The sequence below is a fragment of the Diabrotica virgifera genome, chromosome 2 (assembly GCF_917563875.1).
Source record: "Diabrotica virgifera virgifera chromosome 2, PGI_DIABVI_V3a".
Classification (NCBI taxonomy): domain Eukaryota; kingdom Metazoa; phylum Arthropoda; class Insecta; order Coleoptera; family Chrysomelidae; genus Diabrotica; species Diabrotica virgifera.
The window spans coordinates 236,169,302-236,189,613 of NC_065444.1; the positions used below are offsets into that span (position 1 = coordinate 236,169,302).

Here is a 20,312-nt window from a genome sequence, read left to right on the forward strand (position 1 = left end):
TACCGGTTATAACCTAAAACCGGTTTTTTTCTCTGATATAATCGGTTTTTCCGGTTGTTTTTTGTCCCGGTTATAACCGGTTTTCTCTTTTTAAAGTAACAACCGGTTAAAACCCAAATAAGTGGAAAAATACTGAATTCAGAGAAAAAATAGAAAATTTTTTCGCCCCACGCTCGTAAATGAGAAATTTTAAGCTGACTGGAACCTATTGTGCATAGGCTATGTCTATAAAAACCGAACACCGGTTTTTGGAACAACCGGTTTTTTTGACCGGTTATAACCGCCAGGTTAAACCGTAGGTATTGAATTATTTATTATTTATTTTTCTAGTACCTAGGTTTAGGTAGTTATTACGTTTTAATAAAATAATCTTTAAAAGTGTTTTTTTTACTTAATAATTATAATAAAAATAACGATCCAAATAATGAAATATTTAGATTTATTTATTTATTTAGAATTTAACACTTACGATAATACAAAATACGAATAATATAATAATAGTAAGTAAATAGTATTTTCCACCTACCTCTACTGAAAGTATACTTTTCCGGACCTGATTTTAAAAGTTGCAAAGTTGTACTTTTGCTCCCTAGGGAGGAAAAGTAAAAGTGAGGGAGCAAAAGTAAAAGTGACGTCATGGTATTTCATTCATGAAATTTTGCTTATTGACCAATATCTATTTTCTATTACGTAAGTATCTATACATTTTAACGTTTATTTATAAAACACCCTGTATTTTGCAGAATGGTAAAAAGAGTAAATTGTTATTTTGATTTAACATACATACATACATACATAATCGGTTGCCTCTTTTACCATTAGGTGTCGAGGATTCCTCCTTTATATAATACTCTCTGCAAATTTACGCCACTTCTTCCTATCTGCTGCTAAAACTTTTGCTTCTTGCCACGATGTTCCTCGTTTCTTGAGTATTTCGTTTACACTAGTGTTCCAGCTTTTCCTTGGTCTGCCCCTCCTGCTTTTACCCACTGCTTTGGCCTCCCATGTCATTTTCACTTGTCTCTCACCACTCATTCTTATCATGTGTCCAGCCCATTTTAACTTCTTTTCAACTTTTTCGTTGAGCGATTTTACCTGTAATTCATGTCTTATATCTTCGTTTCTTCTTTTGTCTAATCTTCTTGCTCCCACCACTTTTCTTAAGTATCTCATTTCTGTAGCTTGTAATCTTTTTCTTTGTCTGTCATTAAGTACCCAGTTTTCTGCCCCATATACTGTAATTGGCATATATACAGTTTTATATACTGTCATTTTGGTTTTCCTCGATATTTCTTTTTTGTTTAGGAAATTTTTATACAGTGAATAATAAGTTCTCGTTGCCAATTTTATTCTGTTTCCAATTTCATCTTCTTGTGTACCTTTGTTGTTTAACATTATTCCCAAATACTTAAAGAGGTCTACTTGCTCGATTTTTTGCCCTTCGATTTCAATATTTACAGTTGCTTCTTTGTTGGCTATGGTCATTACTTTAGTTTTCTCCATATTTATTATTAAGTTGTAGTTTTTTAGTTCTTCAGCCCAGATTCTAATGTTATCTGCGAGAGCCTTTTCAGTTCTTGCAACTAATACAATGTCATCAGCAAATGCACAGGCTTCAATTTTTATTTTTTGCAAATTTCTATACCCTATAGCGCATTTTTTAGTTTTTTTCCAACACTTTTTAATAACTTCATCCATAACGGAAATAAATAACAGTGGGCTCAACACTCCACCTTGTCTAACCCCGTCGTTATTAGAAAATTCGCCGGAGATTAAGTTACTTGTCCTGACCTGGTTTTTTGTGTTGACATACAAACTCTTTATTACACTTACAAGTTCTTCATCTACTTCCTTGTTTATCAGGCTTTGCCATATTCCTTCTCTATTGACCATGTCAAACGCCTTTTTCATATCTAAAAACGCCAGGTACAGTGTATCGTTTTTTAACAGTGTTTTTTCAGTAATTTGCTGTAGTGTGAATATATGATCTTGTACGCTGTGTGATGGTCTAAATCCACTTTGTATATCCGCCAGTCGAGGCTCAACTATTTCTCGTAGTTTCTTTTCTAGGATAATTTCGTAGATTTTCAACGCTGAGCAGAGAAGTGATATACCCCTATAATTACTGCACTCTTTCGTGTCTCCCTTTTTGTGTATAGGCAGTATTATTGAAATGTTCCAATCCTCTGGGATTTTTTTGTTTGTCCACGCTAAATTTAGTAGGTCATGTAATTCTTGTTTACCCTGTTGTCCAAGATATTTCAATAATTCAGCATCTATTCCGTCGATCCCTGCTGCTTTACCAACTTTTAGTTTTTATAGTGCATCTTCAACTTCTTCCATCTTTATTTTAGTTTCATAAACGTCTTCTTGCCCTCTTTCAGGTGTTTCATCTGTTATCTGTGTGCGATTCTCTGCTGTTGTATTTTCATTGTTTAAAAGTTCCATGAAATACTCTCTCCACCTTTCTATAATGGGCTCATCCTCAGTTATTACATTTCCGTTTCTATCTTTTATCTGCTGTAGTTTAATTTCCGTTTTACTTCTCATATTCTTTAATACTCTATAAAATAATTTTGTATTTTGGGTACTATTTTCTTCCATAGTTCTTCCAAATTCTTCCCAGGCGTTCTGCTTTTCTTGTTTTATCCTTACTTTAACTTTGTTGCGCTGTTCCTTGTATTTATCGTATGCCTCTTGATTTCTTTTTTGTATGTCCATTTTCCATAGCCTTTTCTTTTCTCTGACTTCTTTTTTAATATCGTTGTTCCACCAGCTTGTCTGCTTTTTATGATTATTTCTTCTGGTATACCCGCAAACTTGCCCTGCTGTTTCTAATAGTATTGCCTTAAATCTGATCCACTTTTCTTCCACATTTCTACTTTGTCTTCTCTTTTCAATCCTTCAGTCTTGATTTAACAATGTTTACATTAATAATTTGACTTATATTTGACAGTTGACAGTTATATTGTACCTACTTGTTAAGTTTTAGTTTTAATAAATTTTGTTGGTTAGTTACATAAATAAATTAAGTAAAAATGAAAAATTACTTGTTATTAATCTGACGAACGTGGAAAAACCATATGTATAACATGGGAGTCAAGTGCCTTTTCCTCCCTTGAATGATTACTGCCCTCCGCTACGCGTCGGGCAGTAAGCTTCATTCTCGGGAGGAAAAGTAGCCCTCCCTTGTTATACAAATAGCTATTACATACATGAATTAGGTAATCAGCTAGGATACGAGATTTTCATCTATAAACGAAAATTTTTAAACTGTGAAACAGAGAATCCAGTAGATTAAAGGGCCGGTTGTTCGAACGCTAATCAGAAATGGAATCAACTGATCATTATCAAATATTTAATTACTGTCAATGTCAACTTTGATTGGGTTGCTGAAAGCATAATTGATTACAATTATGAGATTAATTGATAATTAATAATTAATCAATCAATTAATTATGTTAATTATCATAATGATAATTGATTACAATCAACTGATTGGCGTACGAACAACGGATTTTGTTATTTGATGGTTGTTAAGAGGGAGTAAAAGAATAATATTGGCAACATTGATTTTAATAACAGAATAATTTTTGACCTAGCGTACCTTTTCGTGACAAATCGGATATTTTTCGAGCGATCATCGGATAATCTAGAGAAATGCGATTGGCAACACTGGTTTCCGAATTAAGAAATCCAAAGATTTTATTTTTAAATATTTATTTGTTTGAAAATGGAGTCGCTTGGGTTTCGCCGTTTCTCTACCAAATAATAATTTTATAGGAAACAATGAAACTAAAATTAATGATTTATTTTACTATCATAAAAAATTATTTATTAAATATTAATTTTACCTAGACCTTGATTACTTAAACCAAACCAGTCGTCACTGAACAAGCTGAATGTTGTTGAAAATGTCAATTTTGGGACCCCAAAAAGATGCAAAAAAGTTTACCACTGCTAGCCACTGGCTTCACCCTGAAACCCCCCTCGTAAAGGGGGGGACATGGGAAACATCGATTTAACAAGAACCTGTACGCCGTAGAAAAAAATGTTTCAAACAAGAAAATATGTAGCTGAGACCAGTTTGAATAAAGATGTTTATAAGCACTTTTTACGTAGAATGAACCGTTTCTTCAGAAACAACGCTTGAAGGGACCGCCGTTTTTTAAGGTCAGTTACGCGAGCGAAATCAATTTTTTTAAATAAAATTTGTATCAACTCTACTGCAAAAATTCGATATTGTTATAAATCACCTAGCATAGGTGTAAGTAGATGGAGTAAGTCAGACTAATAAGGAATCTGACAGATATATTTGTCAATTTAGAAGTTTTGTCATAATAATTGTTTTTGTCACGTTTGAATTTTGGAGGACTTATTTTTGTACTTTAGTTTATTAGGAATTTTAATAAACTTGTTAAAACAGAGTAACAATTCTCTTTATCCCTGAACCCATCTAGAATTGCAACAATTGGTGTCAGAAGTGGGATTTCGATATTATTCGTGTAGATGACTGAGAGAAAACTGTCATTTGACTGGACACCAGAGTGCCAGCTTGCCTTCACCACACTCAAGCATAAATTGACTACGGCTCCAATCCTGGCATATCCGAAAGAACAGGGTCTTTTCGTGCTTGATACAGATGCTTCTCAAAATGGTATCGGGGCGGTGCTTTCCCAAGTACAAGAGGGCGAGGAACGCGTCATAGGATACTTCAGCAAAACTTTGGGAAAAGCAGAAAGAAACTACTGTGTCACCAGAAAGGAGTTATTGGCAGTCGTCAAAGCAGTAGAACACTACCATTCGTTCCTCTATGGCAGAAAATTCTTGATAAGAACCGATCATTCTGCCTTGCAATGGCTTCTCAATTTCAAGACACCTGAAGGTCAGATAGCTCGGTGGCTGGAGAAACTACAGACTTATGATTTTGAAATTCGTCACAGAGCGGGTAGAAGTCATGGGAATGCCGACGGTCTCTCGAGAAGACCATGCAACGGGAGGAACTGTCGATTCTGCGACCGCCAAGAAGAACGAGATGGCCAGATTCTACAGTTGAGAACCATAGAGGATAGAAATGACGAAGAAGCTCTAGAAAACCTTCAGGCTGAACAAAAGGAAGATACAGATCTAAAAATAGTTCGGGAGTGGCTGGACCACGGAGCTAGACCACAGTGGCAGGAGATTGCAAAATATGGGCAAGCAGTTAAGGGCTATTGGCTTCAGTGGGACTCCCTGTGTCTACGAGATGACATCATCACTCGTAAATGGGAGAGTCCAGATGGAACAATAACAGTGCCCCAAGTTGTTCTCCCAAGGTCATGTGTTAAGGACGTGCTTGCAGAACTTCACGATAGTCGCTCCGGCGGACATTTTGGAATCAATAGGACTCTGGCCAGAGTCCGTGAGAGATATTATTGGGTTCATTGTCGGCAAGATGTGGAAGAATGGTGTAAACGATGTGACCTGTGTGCATCCAAGAAAGGACCCAAAACAAGACTTAGGGGAAAACTCCAACAATATATTACTGGAACTCCATGGGAACGAGTTGCTGTAGACATTTTGGGACCATTTCCAGAGACAGCATCAGGAAACAAATATTTGATGGTTGCTATGGATTATTTTTCCAAATGGCCTGAAGTAGTTGCACTACCCAACCAAGAAGCAGTCACAGTTGGTGAAGCCCTGCTGGAGAATGTCGTTTCCCGACATGGTGTTCCACTTCTGCTTCATTCTGACCAGGGGCGCAACTTCGAATCGGCAGTTTGGAAGACCATGATGGCTTTGTTAGGAATTAAGAAGACCAGAACAACACCGCTCCATCCTCAATCCGACGGCATGGTAGAAAGACATAACCGGACCATCAACAACTACCTGTCCCTGTTTGTAGACGAAAACCAGAGAGACTGGGACAAACTGGTGCCTCTGTTTCTGCTAGCATACCGAAGTTCCCAACATGATGCAACTGGTTACACTCCAGCAATGCTGTTAACTGGTCGAGAGATGAGGCTTCCCATCGATCTCCTACATAGTAATGTACCAGACGGAGAGGCGGGTCAAGAGACACTTCCCGAGTATGTCAGCGGTCTAAAGGATCGACTGGTTAAGGTCCACGATTTCGCCAGAAACAAGCTACAACTCACCAGTGACCGGATGAAGGTTAGGTTCGATAAGAAATCCACACCTGTTAGTTTCAAGGAAGGTGATGCAGTTTGGCTCTACCAACCAACGAGAAGGAAAGGTCTAAGTCCCAAGTTGCAGCGGCCCTGGGAGGGACCGTACCTGGTCATTAAGAAGATAAACGACCTTGTGTATAGGGTGCAACTGACGCCACGAAGTAAGCCGAAGGTCGTCCACCTAGAGAGACTGTGTCCTTATGAAGGGCAGAATCCACCGACCTGGTCCATTTAGGTACTGTTCGGGGCGAACAGCCTGAAAGAAGGGGGCGGTGTTATAAATCACCTAGCATAGGTGTAAGTAGATGGAGTAAGTCAGACTAATAAGGAATCAATTTAGAAGTTTTGTCATAATAATTGTTTTTGTCACGTTTGAATTTTGGAGGACTTATTTTTGTACTTTAGTTTATTAGGAATTTTAATAAACTTGTTAAAACAGAGTAACAATTCTCTTTATCCCTGAACCCATCTAGAATTGCAACAATATCTTTTGATCAGTATCCTATTGACAAAAATCAAAATGGGTTTTAAAGATGAAGAATGCAGATTTCATATTTTTGTACTTTTGTAATTTGTCGCAAGTGTAGTAAGTCCCTATAAGCTGTTCTCGCGCAACGTGTATTGATTTCGTAGAAATCTTTATCTAAAGAAAGCTTTATCGTAGAAATTGACTTAGTGCAGTCACTGAAGGTTTTCACCTCCGATTTCGTTGAACCTCCATCGATTTTCATGAAAATTGGTGAGTAATTAGAGGATACCTCAAGGAACAAAGGTGACATGATGCCAACTTACGCTTTTACCCTGGGGGTGGATGCCACCCCTTCTCAGCGGTGAAAATTATTTTATTAAAAATAATACCATAAGTCGACAGAGGGACAAATTATAAGCAAAATTTGATATATAAAGTTATTAAAATAAATCAACACTTTTGAGTTATTAAAGACCAAAGATTTTATTTTTTCGTAAAAAAATGCATGTTTTAAATCGGTTTTTCACGTATAAATAAAAAACTATAAGCTTTTACAAAAAAGTTGTTATTACTGAAATTAAAGATAATAAAAAATTGAATACATTTCTCACATAAAGAACTAAACTAATGTTAGTTCAAAGTGAGTTATTGGCAATTGAATGTGTATTTTTTTCGGCGAGTACTCAAATCTAAGTACATATTCAAGCTTAAATAACGGGAAAACGATGCAATGTATAAAATATTCCTGCTAAACATTTGTCAAAGTACTTCGGAATACCTATCAAATAAGCTTCAGAACAAGGTAATAGCGTCAAAATTAAGTAAGTTATAATGAAAATAAAAGAACCGTTTCGATTTTTTTAGGAAAAAATGAAAAATAAAACATACGCCATTTCCACAAAAATTAAAATTTATAGTAATCGTTAAAAGAACTTCTTTATATTAGCATAAGTAATGTTTTCGATAATTTTGACCGGTTTAGAATGCATATTTTTGAAAAAAAGATACCTATAATTTAAAAAAATCATAATTTTTAAAATTATTGTAATTCTCATTTTCTTATAAATATTCTTTTAATAATTCTCCAAAAATATTCAATATACGTAAAAAATTATATATAACCAAATTTTAGTTTTTTCTGTGCCAAATATTTTACCTGTTTTACTATTTCTATAGGGTAAAAAACAACCGAGATAAAAAAGTTTAAATCTTAAATTTTGCTGTGGGAACCATGCAACCGGGACCGGTCCTCTCTTTTATTTTTAAAAAAGTAAGGGGTTTAAAAGATTAGGTTCAACGTGCTTAAATAGCGCTTGGAATTAGTTTTCAAACAGTTTTAGATGAACCTGATATCGTAAACACGAACGGAGTTATAAAAAAACAATAACATTTTATGAAAAAAATTTTAAAAGATAAATTTTGAAAAAAATTTGGAGCATAAATTTTAACGCTATCAACATGTTCGGGGGCTCATTTGATAGATATTTTTAAGTACTTTGACAAATGTTTAATAAGTTTATGTTATAAAATGCATCAATGTCCCGTTATTTCAGCTTGAATACTTAAGAGTTTTTTACTCATTGTTGTTCTGAAGCTATTTCCTTGTGGCATTTTTATGATTAATTATTTATATGGGAAATAAGCCACAATTAAAATGAAAAAAATAATTTTATTAACGTTTCGACGCCCAAATCGGGTGCCGTTGTCAAAATACAAAATACTACTAATGGAAACAAAAATGTTGTTGCTTAGTAAAAAAAAAATTCTTCTAATAATTTATTTAATTTGACTCATTTATATCGGCAATTAAGATACATATGATACATTTTAAAGTAGAAGACTTTAAAATGATATTGCCAATATTTATGAGTTGCGTTCCTGGGACGACTTTATTGAAAGATAGTTCATTCGATTACATGAAATCAACCCCAACTCAAGAATATCTCATAGTAAATCACGAGGGAAAACCAGGAAAAACGTCGTGATACTATCGAAATTAAATTATTAAATACGAAACGTTAATAAAATTATTTTTTTCATTTTAATTGTGGCTTATTTCCCATATAAATAATTAGTTTTTTACTCGCCGAAAAAATATACATTCTATTACCTATAATTCACTTTTAGTTGACATTAAAAGGTTTTTGTAGTACGAAGTTTACTTCATTTTGTATTAGCTTCAATTTTGATAATAACTCTTTTGTGAAAACTTACACTTTAAAGTGTAAAACTGATGAAAAATTAGTTAAAAACATGCATTTTTCTCAAGAAAAATTAAAATCTTTGATCTTTAATAACTTAAAGAGTTTTGATTTATTTCAATAACTTTATATAACAAATTTTACTTGAAATTTGTCCCTCTATCGAATTATGGGGTTATTTCTAATAAAATAATTTTCACCCCCGAGAAGGGGTGGCATCCACCCCCAGGGTAAAAGCGCAAGTTGGCACCATGTCACCTTTGTTCCTAGAGATATCCTCTAACTACTCACCAATTTTCATGCAAAATCGATGGAGGTTCAACGAAATCGGAGGTAATAGCTCATATCCACCTTCAGTGACTCCACTAACTTTGCTTATGCAAAGTTATGGCAAAATGCAAAAAATTTGTAAACGAATGCTGCATTCAGGGGCGTAAGTACGATGTTGGGGGCCCCGGGGCAAACGTGATCTGGGGCCAGTTACCAAGGGGTCTCGGGGGTTTACACCCCAACGGAAGGGGGGTAACCCCCCATCTCTCACCTTTGTTCCTGGAGATATCCTCTAACCACTCACCAGTTTTCATGCAAAATCGATGGAGGTTCAACGAAATCGGAGGTAATAGCTCATATCCACCTTCAGTGACTCCACTAACTTCATTTGTGGCAAAATGCAAAAATTTGTAAACGAATGCTGCATTCAGGGGCGTAAGTACGATGTTGGGGGCCCCGGGACAAACGTGATCTGGGGCCAGTTACCAAGGGGTGCCAAAATCTGTGTTTCAGTGCACTGACTGCATCAAATCTTTCAGCCCAGCGTGTTGGATTGACAGGTTTTAGAGTCACTTTCGAGTAACATCTTTCAGATTGGTACACATGAGGCCTTCATCAGTGCCTCCCAACGAACGATACTGTTCGTTGGGAGTGTGCACCAGAAAAATATGAAGATATGAAGGTTTATTTAGAGAAAATGCAGAAAGAGGTAAACTAGATTGCTGAGAAGATACAGAAGATTGAAAAAATAGAAGAAAAATTCGAGAATACGTTAAAATTCGATATGGAAAAAGTGGAAAGAAAAATAGAAAGAGATAGGAAAATGTCAAAAAGGAGGAGACCGTCGAGAAGTAACTGTATACAGTTCTAATAAGAGCAGAATACAATTTGGCGGTGATATTAGAAAACGACATCCGGTACCTTTGATTAAAATCTTAAAAAACAAATTCCAACAAGTACAGAACTTCGAAGACTGCAAATAAATTATAAGAAGCCACTTAAAAGATCTTTGTGGTTTGAAAGCAAAGAAAATGAGATGATTTCATGGAGGAGAGATTTTGAGACAAAAAATTTTATAATGGTGCAGGTGAAACAGGTTAAAATCGATCGAGTTGTTAGAATTAATATTCCGTTTAGGTACTTATTACAATCGGATAACTCGAAGTAGAACTTGACTGAAAGTACTTTAAAGAGTTTATTTGACCTCGTTACAATGCGCGGCCAACCAAACTGGAGCCCCTGCGGGGGCCCTCTGGCTGCATTGTCCATTTTTAGAAGACATTTTAATTTTTGTCAATATAACACTCTGATATCGAATTTTTACCGTCGTTGCGTTGCAGAGATGGACGAAGAGCCTTAACTTAAAACCTAACCAAATGGTTGCATTCTCGATTTTATAACGAGTAGGCATAGATTTAACCAGCCAATCTTTACGAATACATACATAAGTATATCGAAATATTAATATGCACTTACCTAGATATGTTTGCAGAATTTGGAGAACTTATGCCAACGCCAGTGTAGCTGATATGGCTTGTGAGTTGAGTTAGCTGAGATCCTTCAATGGTGGACTGATGCTCATCTCCCGAATGTATGGCGGAAAGACTGTAAACTCTTGGAGAGCCAGGACTAGGACTGCCACCGCTTCCTTGTGTTGGGGAACCGTTCGCAATTGCTGTAGGTCCCAGTTGTAAGTACTCGGTGCCATTAGCCTCTTCTAGTGGAACCTTAACAAAAATAAACTGATAAGGAACAGCTCAGAAAGCAACAACAAACATAAAGTAGGTGCTTATACAGAGTTAGTTTTGTATAATATGGAACGCCTTACGGTGGCTCACTACGAAGACCAAAGGATTGTATTCTCGCTCCGACCCTCGCTCCCTGGTATTTATAATCGTGAAATCTCGCATTTAAAATAAATACATTATTTTATATGCTAGAATTCACGAATATAAATACCAGGGAGCGAGGGTCGGAGCGAGGATACAATCCTTTGGTCTCCGTAGTGAGCACACCCTTAATTATCTCGGAAATGGCTTGCACGATTTTTATAGGTTTTAGTGAGTAGGTAGCGCTCCTTTCACACAATACGACTTTGGTCTTAAGACAAGAGGCAAGAGGCAAGGTTTTTCATTCTCATCTTGCTTTCACACGTTACGGCAGTATTCATCTTATTGTCGCACAGAGAACAGGGCGTACAATGAATGTAATCATTAAAATGTCATGCCATGTATTCCTTGTCGCATTTCTGTCTATATATAGGTACATCCAGAGTTTTATCCCAAAACATTCACTCAACGAAAAAGGTACGTAATATCAATAAAAATGTTAATTCCGACAACAAACGCAATACTTAAAATCTGTCCAATTCTTGGATTTATTGAGACAACAAAACGATGTTCATCAATTCATTATTTTCGTTCGTTGAGCCAATGTATTACGTTAATTGAATGGATGAATATTCATTATGTATACCATAATATCACTTTATTGGTATTACGAACTCTGTTCACTGAGTCAACGAACACTATTTATTGATATTACGAACTCTGTTCACTGAGTCAACGAACAATATTTATTGAAACAACAACGTCGTTAATTGACCGACGAAGGCTATTCGTTGTATCAATAACAGTGTTATTTCTCCTAACGTATTTCGTTTATTTCTACAATTATTTCCGTTTATTGTTACAATTAATTCCGTTCATTCCCACAATAAATAAGGTTTTTCTTACAAGCAATTCTATTCATTCTTACAATCAGTTTCGTTCATTCCTACTATGAACGTATTTTATATTAATAATTACTGAAAGCAATAGCCCAATGTATGATATTAATTGATTAATAATAATTTTTTAAATCCCCCTTTTTTATCCTTAACCTAAAGGACTTTACACTGTGTGATTTTTCATATGATTTCACTTATACAGTGTACTGGAATAAGTGTTACACTCCCCCCACCCCCTCATTAACTTATTTATTTTTAGCACATAAGCAAAACGCTCGGACAGGTCGATTTTTAAAATAATCAAAGTATATTATAACATCAATGTTTCGAACTTTACACGATCCCCCTTCAGGTGACAGGCGCGGCGTAACTTTGATTTTTTTAATGGGAAAGTACGTCATGTGACAGCTTATTTAAAAGCGTTTGAAATAGTGATTCCAAAAATGTATAACACTTTAATCCTTTTTGAGAGCGCAGGTGCAAAATTTCGATCGAATTCTTTTTAAACGCATTCATTTTTTTTGAATTCTGAGAAAACTAATAAGTATTTTTGAAAAATTTAAACGCAGAATAAAATATTACATTATTACCGAGGGTAGAAAGTCCCTTAGAATAAACAAAAAGTTTCTGTTGAATGATATGCCTATTTGAAATTAAAAATCATACTAAATTTTCTCTTTTTCCCCCCTCTGACTTATTAAAATAATCATTATAGAGGTTCTCAGGAACTTCAGACCCTCGATAATACTGTAATATTTTATTTTGCATTTAAATTTTCAAAAATAATAATTAGTTTTCTCAGGATTCGAAAAAAATGAATACATTTAAAAAGAATTCGACCGAAATTTCACTATAATAGACACACAAAAACTTCCTTCTACTACGGACTACACTTGAAAACGAAATGCAATTATTATTCGCCACTTCGGTAATACAGAGAAGCTAGGAGTATCACGATAAGGAAAAGCCGTTAACTTTCAAATGGTCAAGCAAAACATTTATTGTCTCAACAATTACGATTGTTGTCACAATGAACGCATTGATTGTGGGTATTAAATGCGGTAGTAGATTGATTAATGCATTCGTTGTCACAACAATCAATCTACATCTATTCAATAATCACATATTACTCTATATTAACAACATTTGTACATTATTTTAATGAGATCTGCACGTTGTCACGATAAACCAAGGTAATTGCTTGTCATCTACGAAATCAAGAACTTGGGTTGCTGCCAGAATTAACAGTATTTATTAAATATACGAAACTAAGTTATTGGCTGAATAAATTGAGTGTTATTGATTAATGTACTCTAGTTATTCTCACAATTATTATTCAATCATTGTGACAATAACCAAATACATTCGTCAATGTCTAGAAGTTCGTTGAAACAACAAATTAAATTGTTGTGACAACGAAATACTATTCAGTAATCACTGTTAATCAATATTACGAACTAAATTTTTTTGAGTGTTGGTCTACATTGTACCACCGCAATTAAAAATTCACCATCTACATTTTCTGACATTATGTACGTGCCACTGTGGTACAATGATGCTGGTAGGTACTACAGGTTCCCACTTGCCGTGTGTTGGATCCGTATTTTAATCAGCGGTTCCAGTGGCAATGTATTTTATATGGAGCTATTCACACCACACTTAATAAATGTGTTCAAACCAAGTTCACTGATTTGTCACTACTATCGCTCACGAACTTTTAAATATTCCCTCTACCTACGAGCTCACAGCGGATAGACAGTTAAGACCGGGATCAGTGAACCGACTATACCTATACCTACAACTTGTACCTCCTACCTATCTAATTGATATAACTAAATTTTAAGTTTTGTAGCAAAAGACTAAGTTTTTAATGTAATAGCACATAAAATAATATTAAAAATATTACTCTACATCCCACCAGATTGAAAACAATGGGAACCTTCTCTGGTATATTCTTATGTTCTTATAAGCTACTTCACGACCTTACCTTAAAAAAGTGTATTATGTAGGGTCCATTATGAATAATACAAGGTAAAATTTCTAAATTAGGTATATTTATAAATTTTGTCAAGAGATTAAATACTTACAAAACAAAACCCAATAGATTTATACTTAGTTTAGAAAATGTATGTCTTTATTTGGCTAATTTAAAAAATAATGACATTATTTAAAGTGTGACGTGAAAGTGTATCTTGACGAAAATTATATATAATTTTAAAATTTCACCTAGTATTATTCATAATACGGCCTAAATAATACACTTTTTTGATGTGAAGTTGTTTAGCAGATTCTAAAGGCATAAAAATATACAGGGTGTTGGGTGTTTCATTAAAATTAAAGATCATGGATTATGCTAGACTCGTGTGAATCACCCTGTATATTTAACAGTGCATATTTGAATTTAAAAGTTGACATATCCTAGCGCTTTTTATAATTTTCTAAAATAATGACAAACAATTTTATTCCATAATTGGTTTCCATACACACTATAATTTTAAAATTTCACCCTGTATTATTCATAATACTACATCATAAATGATATGGTTCGTTGAAATCAGGTTGTTAAGCAGCTTTTAAAAATATAAAAATATACAGGGTGTTTCATTAACAATTGTCCATATAGTAACTGGAGAAACCTTAGCACAAAATACGAAGATTTAACCTAAAACACTTAAATAAAATGTGGTTCCTTACTGAGTTACAGGGTGTTTTATCTAAAAATTTAAAAACTATTTTTGCTCAGCATTTTAAAACTATTCGACTTATCCTTTTCATACTTGGTAGGAAGTATAGGTAGGTATTATACAAACTACTAAATTATGTTAAATAAACGTTTCTGGCTATTACCAGAGGCGTACGACGGGGGAAAGTGAATGGTTAACCCCTTCCAAAATCTACGCCACTTGCGAAATTGCTGTTTTAGTTCAATTGTTGGATTCTCCAATACTTTCTATGAAAATAATATACTATTTATTCGTAACGATAAAGTCATTAGTTTTCGAGATCTTTGAAGTTAAAAATGAAACGACACGGTTATTTTGATTAATGTATTGTGTCGCTTCATTTTTAATTTCAAATATCTCGAAAACTAATCATTTTATCGTTACGAATGAAGAGTATATTATTTACATAAACAGTATTGCAAAATCAAAAAATTACACTAAAATAGCAATTTCGTCAGTGGTGCAGAATTTGGGAAGGGTCAATCAGCCACTATACCCTGTCGTACGCCTCTGGTAGTAGCTAGAAATGTTTATTTATCTTAATTTAGTAGGGTGTACAGTAGAGGAAAGGCTGTAAATATGGGCTGGTCTTGTAATATGGGCTAGGTGGGTTTCACAGCTATTCGTTGCAGATCTCTACATTTTGACTATTTCAAATGGTATTTGACGAAGTTAAACTATCACCGTAGCGATGGCACCACTGTGGTAGATATTTCCCAGTTTATAATAATTGTTTGTCGGTTGGTGCGAGTGTCAAAACTTTTTCGGGTAAGTTGATAAATTCCAGTATTTAAAAATAAACACGAATTTCAAAAAAAAGTCTGTGTCACGTTGAAGCTCTATTATTAGTCTTTGATATATGCTAATGAGTTTTCTTCAAATTGTCTGCTTTTAGACATAACTTCTTTTGTTGTGCAAAGCAAGCGTGTTTACAATATGGGCTATGCCTCTGTTTTCATTATGGGCTAGTGGCCCATATTTAGAACAATGTAGCAATGTAGGCAAAACGAAGTAGGAAAAGGCAAAGAAAAAAGAAAAGGAAAAGAAATAAAAAAAAAGGAAAACGTTAGCAGCTTACCAAAGTCACAAAGAACCAAAAAAAGAAATCGGTTTCTAGTAGCGAGGATGAGGAGGAATATGTGCCTGCAGATGATGAAAGCGATTACAATGAGTTTCCTTCCACACAGCCTCCACAAGACGCAGCTGACGTAACGTGTATGTTTTGCGAAGTACTTTTTTCAGAGGATAATCTTGGTGAAATATGGGTCAAGTGCTTCTGTTCCATTTGTGGGCACATAACGAGTGCGCTGGGGCCGAAAAAGAAGAATATGTGTGTGACTTTTGCAAATAGTTTTAGCCTATGAGTTATAATGTATTTTTTGTATTTTAGATATTAAAATATATTTGTCAAGCATTTATCTCATTTCACACAAATTTAAGACACATTTTTCGGGGTAGCCCATATTTAGGATCATTATTCAAACGGCGCAAAAGTACAATTTTTCATTATTTATACATTTAAAACAGTTGTATATTTTTTAACCAATTTGCACTTTGGGTAGGTTATAAGTAACTAAATGTAGGTATGCTTGCATACCTTTGGAAATAAAATAGAATTTTTATTCTTTTTTTACAAAGAAAAATAAAATGGGTAGCCCATATTTGCATCCTTTCCTCTACTTACACTTTCTGCCAAGTATGATAAGGATACGCCAAATAGTCTTAAAGTACTGGGTACAAATATTTTTTAAATTTCAATCATATATGAATCATATCATAAATTAATCAAAATAACTGTGCTGTTTCATATTTAACTTCAAATATCTCGAAAACTAATAACTTTATCGTTACCAATGAAGAGAACATTATTTACGTAGAAAGTATTGGAGAATCTAAAAATCGCACTAAAATAGTAATTCCTCCAGTGGCGTAGAATTTGAGAAGGGTCAACCATTCACCATCCCCTGTCGTACGCCTCTGGTAGTAGCTAGAAACGTTTGTTTATCATAATTTAGTAGGGTGTATAGTAGTCGCACTTTCTGCCAAGTATGAAAAGGACACGTCGAATAGTTTTAAGATGCTGAGCAAAAATAGTTTTTAAATTTTTAGATAAAACACTCTGTAACTCAGTAAGGAACTACATTTTATTTAAGTGTTTTAGGTTAAATCTTAGTATTTTGTGCTAAGGTTTCTCCAGTTACTACCTATATGGACAATTATTAATGAAACACCCTGTACAGGGCGTTCCATTAAAACTAGCTTATGGATTATGCTAGGCTTGCGTGAATCACCCTGTACATTCAAATTTAGGTTTAAAAAGCGTATATCTATATTTAAAAACAGACGGGTCTTGGCGTTTTGTAAAATTTTTTAAAACAAGGACAGAAATAATTTTATTCCATAAGTGCCTTCCACCCTATATATTATCTACTTATTATCAAGAAATATGTTTTTGAGAACATTTCTAGCCGATCTGTATTCTTTTTAAAATACTTACCTCTAAGGTGAAAGGCATATACCTCCCGTCCGATCTGACTAGCGTTGGATAATTGTCTTGTTGGTCAACTTCATAACTAAGGCATTCCAGGGGAGTGGCTGCTCTGGAGTGGGGAGACGGTTCCGCCCCTTCATTTTGCGAGGCGGGGCTATACTGCTGTCTTGGATCTTCTCCATATGCAACTACAAAGCAAAAGTGTATTGTTAGTGATCTACTTTCAGGGGTACTTTACAATTGAAATAATTAGCTATGGAATTACTGAGTGCGTCATGCGACAGGGACGGATCTTGTTCTGGTTTATAATTTTATAATAAAAATTTTTTCTATAAAAATAATAGTTTTGAATAATTATAAGTACAGGGTGTCCGAAAAAACGAATTATTTTGAATAATTATACAGGGTGTCCAGAAACTCTACCGGGTGTCTACAAACGAATACATGAGATTCCCCAGATAATTTTAAGACAATTTAACCCAATTCACTTAATCCGAAAAAGTTCCAGATCTCTAGAGCTATTTTTGTAGATGGCGTCTGGTAATTAGTTTTTCTGTTTTTCTTAAATACCTCCGGAACGCTTATATTTAGAAAAACAAAAATTGTTATGCGCATTTATCTTTCAGAGATAAATCGATTCCATCTATTGCAAATTTCTAGTACCAGTCATAGGCGTCCGTTTTGGCTAGGGCAACGGTTACTTTATCGCATAACTTTTTTGTCTTTAACTTTTAAGCATTTTTTACTCTGGATTATTAAATTGTGAGGTATTCTTGTACTGAAAGGTACTCTTGTTTTAAGTCGATAGGATACACCATTTTCTAGAAAAATCGATTTGAAAATTTGAACGTTTATTCATATTTAAAAAATTAACCGATTTCATTAATTGCGAATTTTCAGTACCGGTCATATGCGTCAGTTTTGGGTAGGTCAACGGTTATTTTTATCGCATACCTTTTTTGTCTTTAATTTTTAAGTCTTTTTGACACTAGATTAATAAATTATGAGGTATTCTAGTAGTAAAAGTTACTCTTGCTTTAAGTTGGTAAAATACACCGTTTTTTTTTGAAAAATTTTTTTTTCAAATTCAAAAGACGAAAAATTTTTAAATCGATTTTTCTAGAAAACGGTGTGGCCTACCGACTTAAATCACGAGTAACTTTTAGTACTAGAATTCCTCACAATTTAATAATCCAACGTGAAAAATGCTTAATATTTAAAGACAAAAAAGTTATGCGATAAAATAACCGTTACCCTACCCAAAACGGACGCCTATGACCGGTACTATAAATTCGCAATGGATGGAATCAATTAACCTCTGGAAGATAAATAAGCGTACCAATTTTCGTTTTTCTAACTAGAAGCGTTCTGGAGGTATTTAAGAAATGCTAATTACAGGACACCATTTTCAAAGAGCTTTAGCTCCCCTAGGAAGCATTTTCGGACAAGGTGAATTTGGGTAAATTGTCTTAAAATTACAAGAGGAATCTCCTGTCTTTGTTTGTCGGTAAAGTTTCTTGACAGCCTGTATAAGTTTATTTTAATAGGGTTTTTGACTTTACTAAGATGTGTTATTGCGACAGGATATTACAGTTTTTTTTTATGAAAATAAATTGTACATAGCGAAGAATAAGTTTTCTGAAAATAAAGTTTACATAATTAATAAAATGTATCATTCTTCTTTACTAAAAATCTAATGTTTGTTCCTCATTATTAAAGAAAAAGTAATAACAAAATTCTTCAGTAAGGAGACTGAGGAACTTTCAAAAGTATTTTTGCTTGCTAAAAAGCTGTGGTAAAGCTTAACGAGTGAAACTAGAAGGAATCGGCGTTTAGTTGTAACATTTTGAAACAAAGGAGTATGAAGGGCTCAGTCCACAACACATCTTAAAACATAATCATATGAAGAAAATATTTCGAAATGAGATGTGAATGCCAACAATGTTCACTGTTTTTTAAAAAAGTTCTTCTTCTTCTTCTTTTTATATAGACATTACTCTGTCTGTTTTTCAATGTGCCTCCAGTAAGTTGTCATTCCATCTTTTTCGTGGTCTTCCCACTGATCGTCTTCCTATTGGGGAACCGTCTCTCGCCGTCCTTACTACTCTATTTGTTGTCATTCGGCTTATGTGGTCGTTCCATTCTATTTTTCTGCTTTTCACCCAGTTATTAATGTTGTTCACCTTGCATCTCTTTCGTATATCTGCATTTCTAGCTCTATCCCACAGCGTCTTACCATCGATTTTTCGCCAATGTTTTCATCTCTGCTGTCTCTAGCATTATTTTTGTCCTTTCTGTATCAGATCGTGTTTCTGCCGCGGTTTCTGCCGCGTATGCCATTATTAAAAAAGTTCCATGGTAATAATTATTGTTCCTTGTAATATTGATTTCCTTGTAGATAATCAAGCCAAGGATAATTAGAGTGGGATGCTAAAGGAATCAATGTCGACTGCGAAAGGCTCTCACACCTACGATTCGCGGATGACATAGTTCTGATAATAGATAACTTAAAGAGATTAGAACTATGCTTACTGAGTTAGATACTTACCGCTTGTAGGAAAGTTGGTTTGAACATCAATTTTGGATAGACACAATACATGACAAACCTGTTACCAAGCGAAAATCCAAAAGTGGACTGCAACGATAGCATTGGTTCATAAATATAAACACTCCATGAAATTCAAATTGCCAGGGACAATCAAATTGCCGAACTGCAAAGAAGAATCACTTTGGCATGGGCAGCATATGGAGCTTTATCAGACATATTTAAGAGTAGGTAATACGACAAATTATTTGAAAAAGAAGACGTGGGACCAATGTCTAGTAATGACTTATTGCACAGAAACAGTTTAGATAACACATGCCACAGCAACCAATCTCAGAGTGGTCCAAAGAAGAATGGAACTAATCGTTACTTCGACTGAAAAGAAGACAGAAGAATCGTTGAGACTCTAAAAATCACTTAGGAAGAATTTCAGAATTCACAGATAAATTGTAGATCAAAATCAACGATGAAAGGACGCAATTATTGATTATCTTTACGCACGGTTCTTAGACATTTACTACGGTTGCCTAGTTCGACTGTGGTGGGGAGACTTAAATGTTTTGACTTACGTCACAAGAGTCCACAAGCCCATTTTTATCACAGTTTGTTGTGGTAATGATCTTCAATCTTTGATTGTATACTATGTATTATTTGTGTTATTATTTATCTTATATATCCTAGTTTACTTTATATTTTTGGATTTGAAATTTTG

At 34.4% G+C, this 20,312-nt stretch overlaps 1 protein-coding gene across 2 annotated transcripts in view; it reads right to left on the reverse strand.

Annotated features, from left to right (window-relative positions):
• Positions 1–20,312, reverse strand: part of LOC114348551 (transcription factor GATA-4-like) — a 441,119-nt gene that overhangs the window by 255,207 nt on the left and 165,600 nt on the right. For both annotated transcript variants that reach the window (XM_028299099.2, XM_028299104.2), the window contains exons 2-3: positions 17,062–17,243; positions 10,590–10,840 (exon numbers count right to left, since the gene is read on the reverse strand). In XM_028299099.2, coding sequence (XP_028154900.1) covers positions 10,590–10,840; positions 17,062–17,243 — 433 coding nt within the window. The remainder of the gene's footprint in view (positions 1–10,589; positions 10,841–17,061; positions 17,244–20,312) is intronic.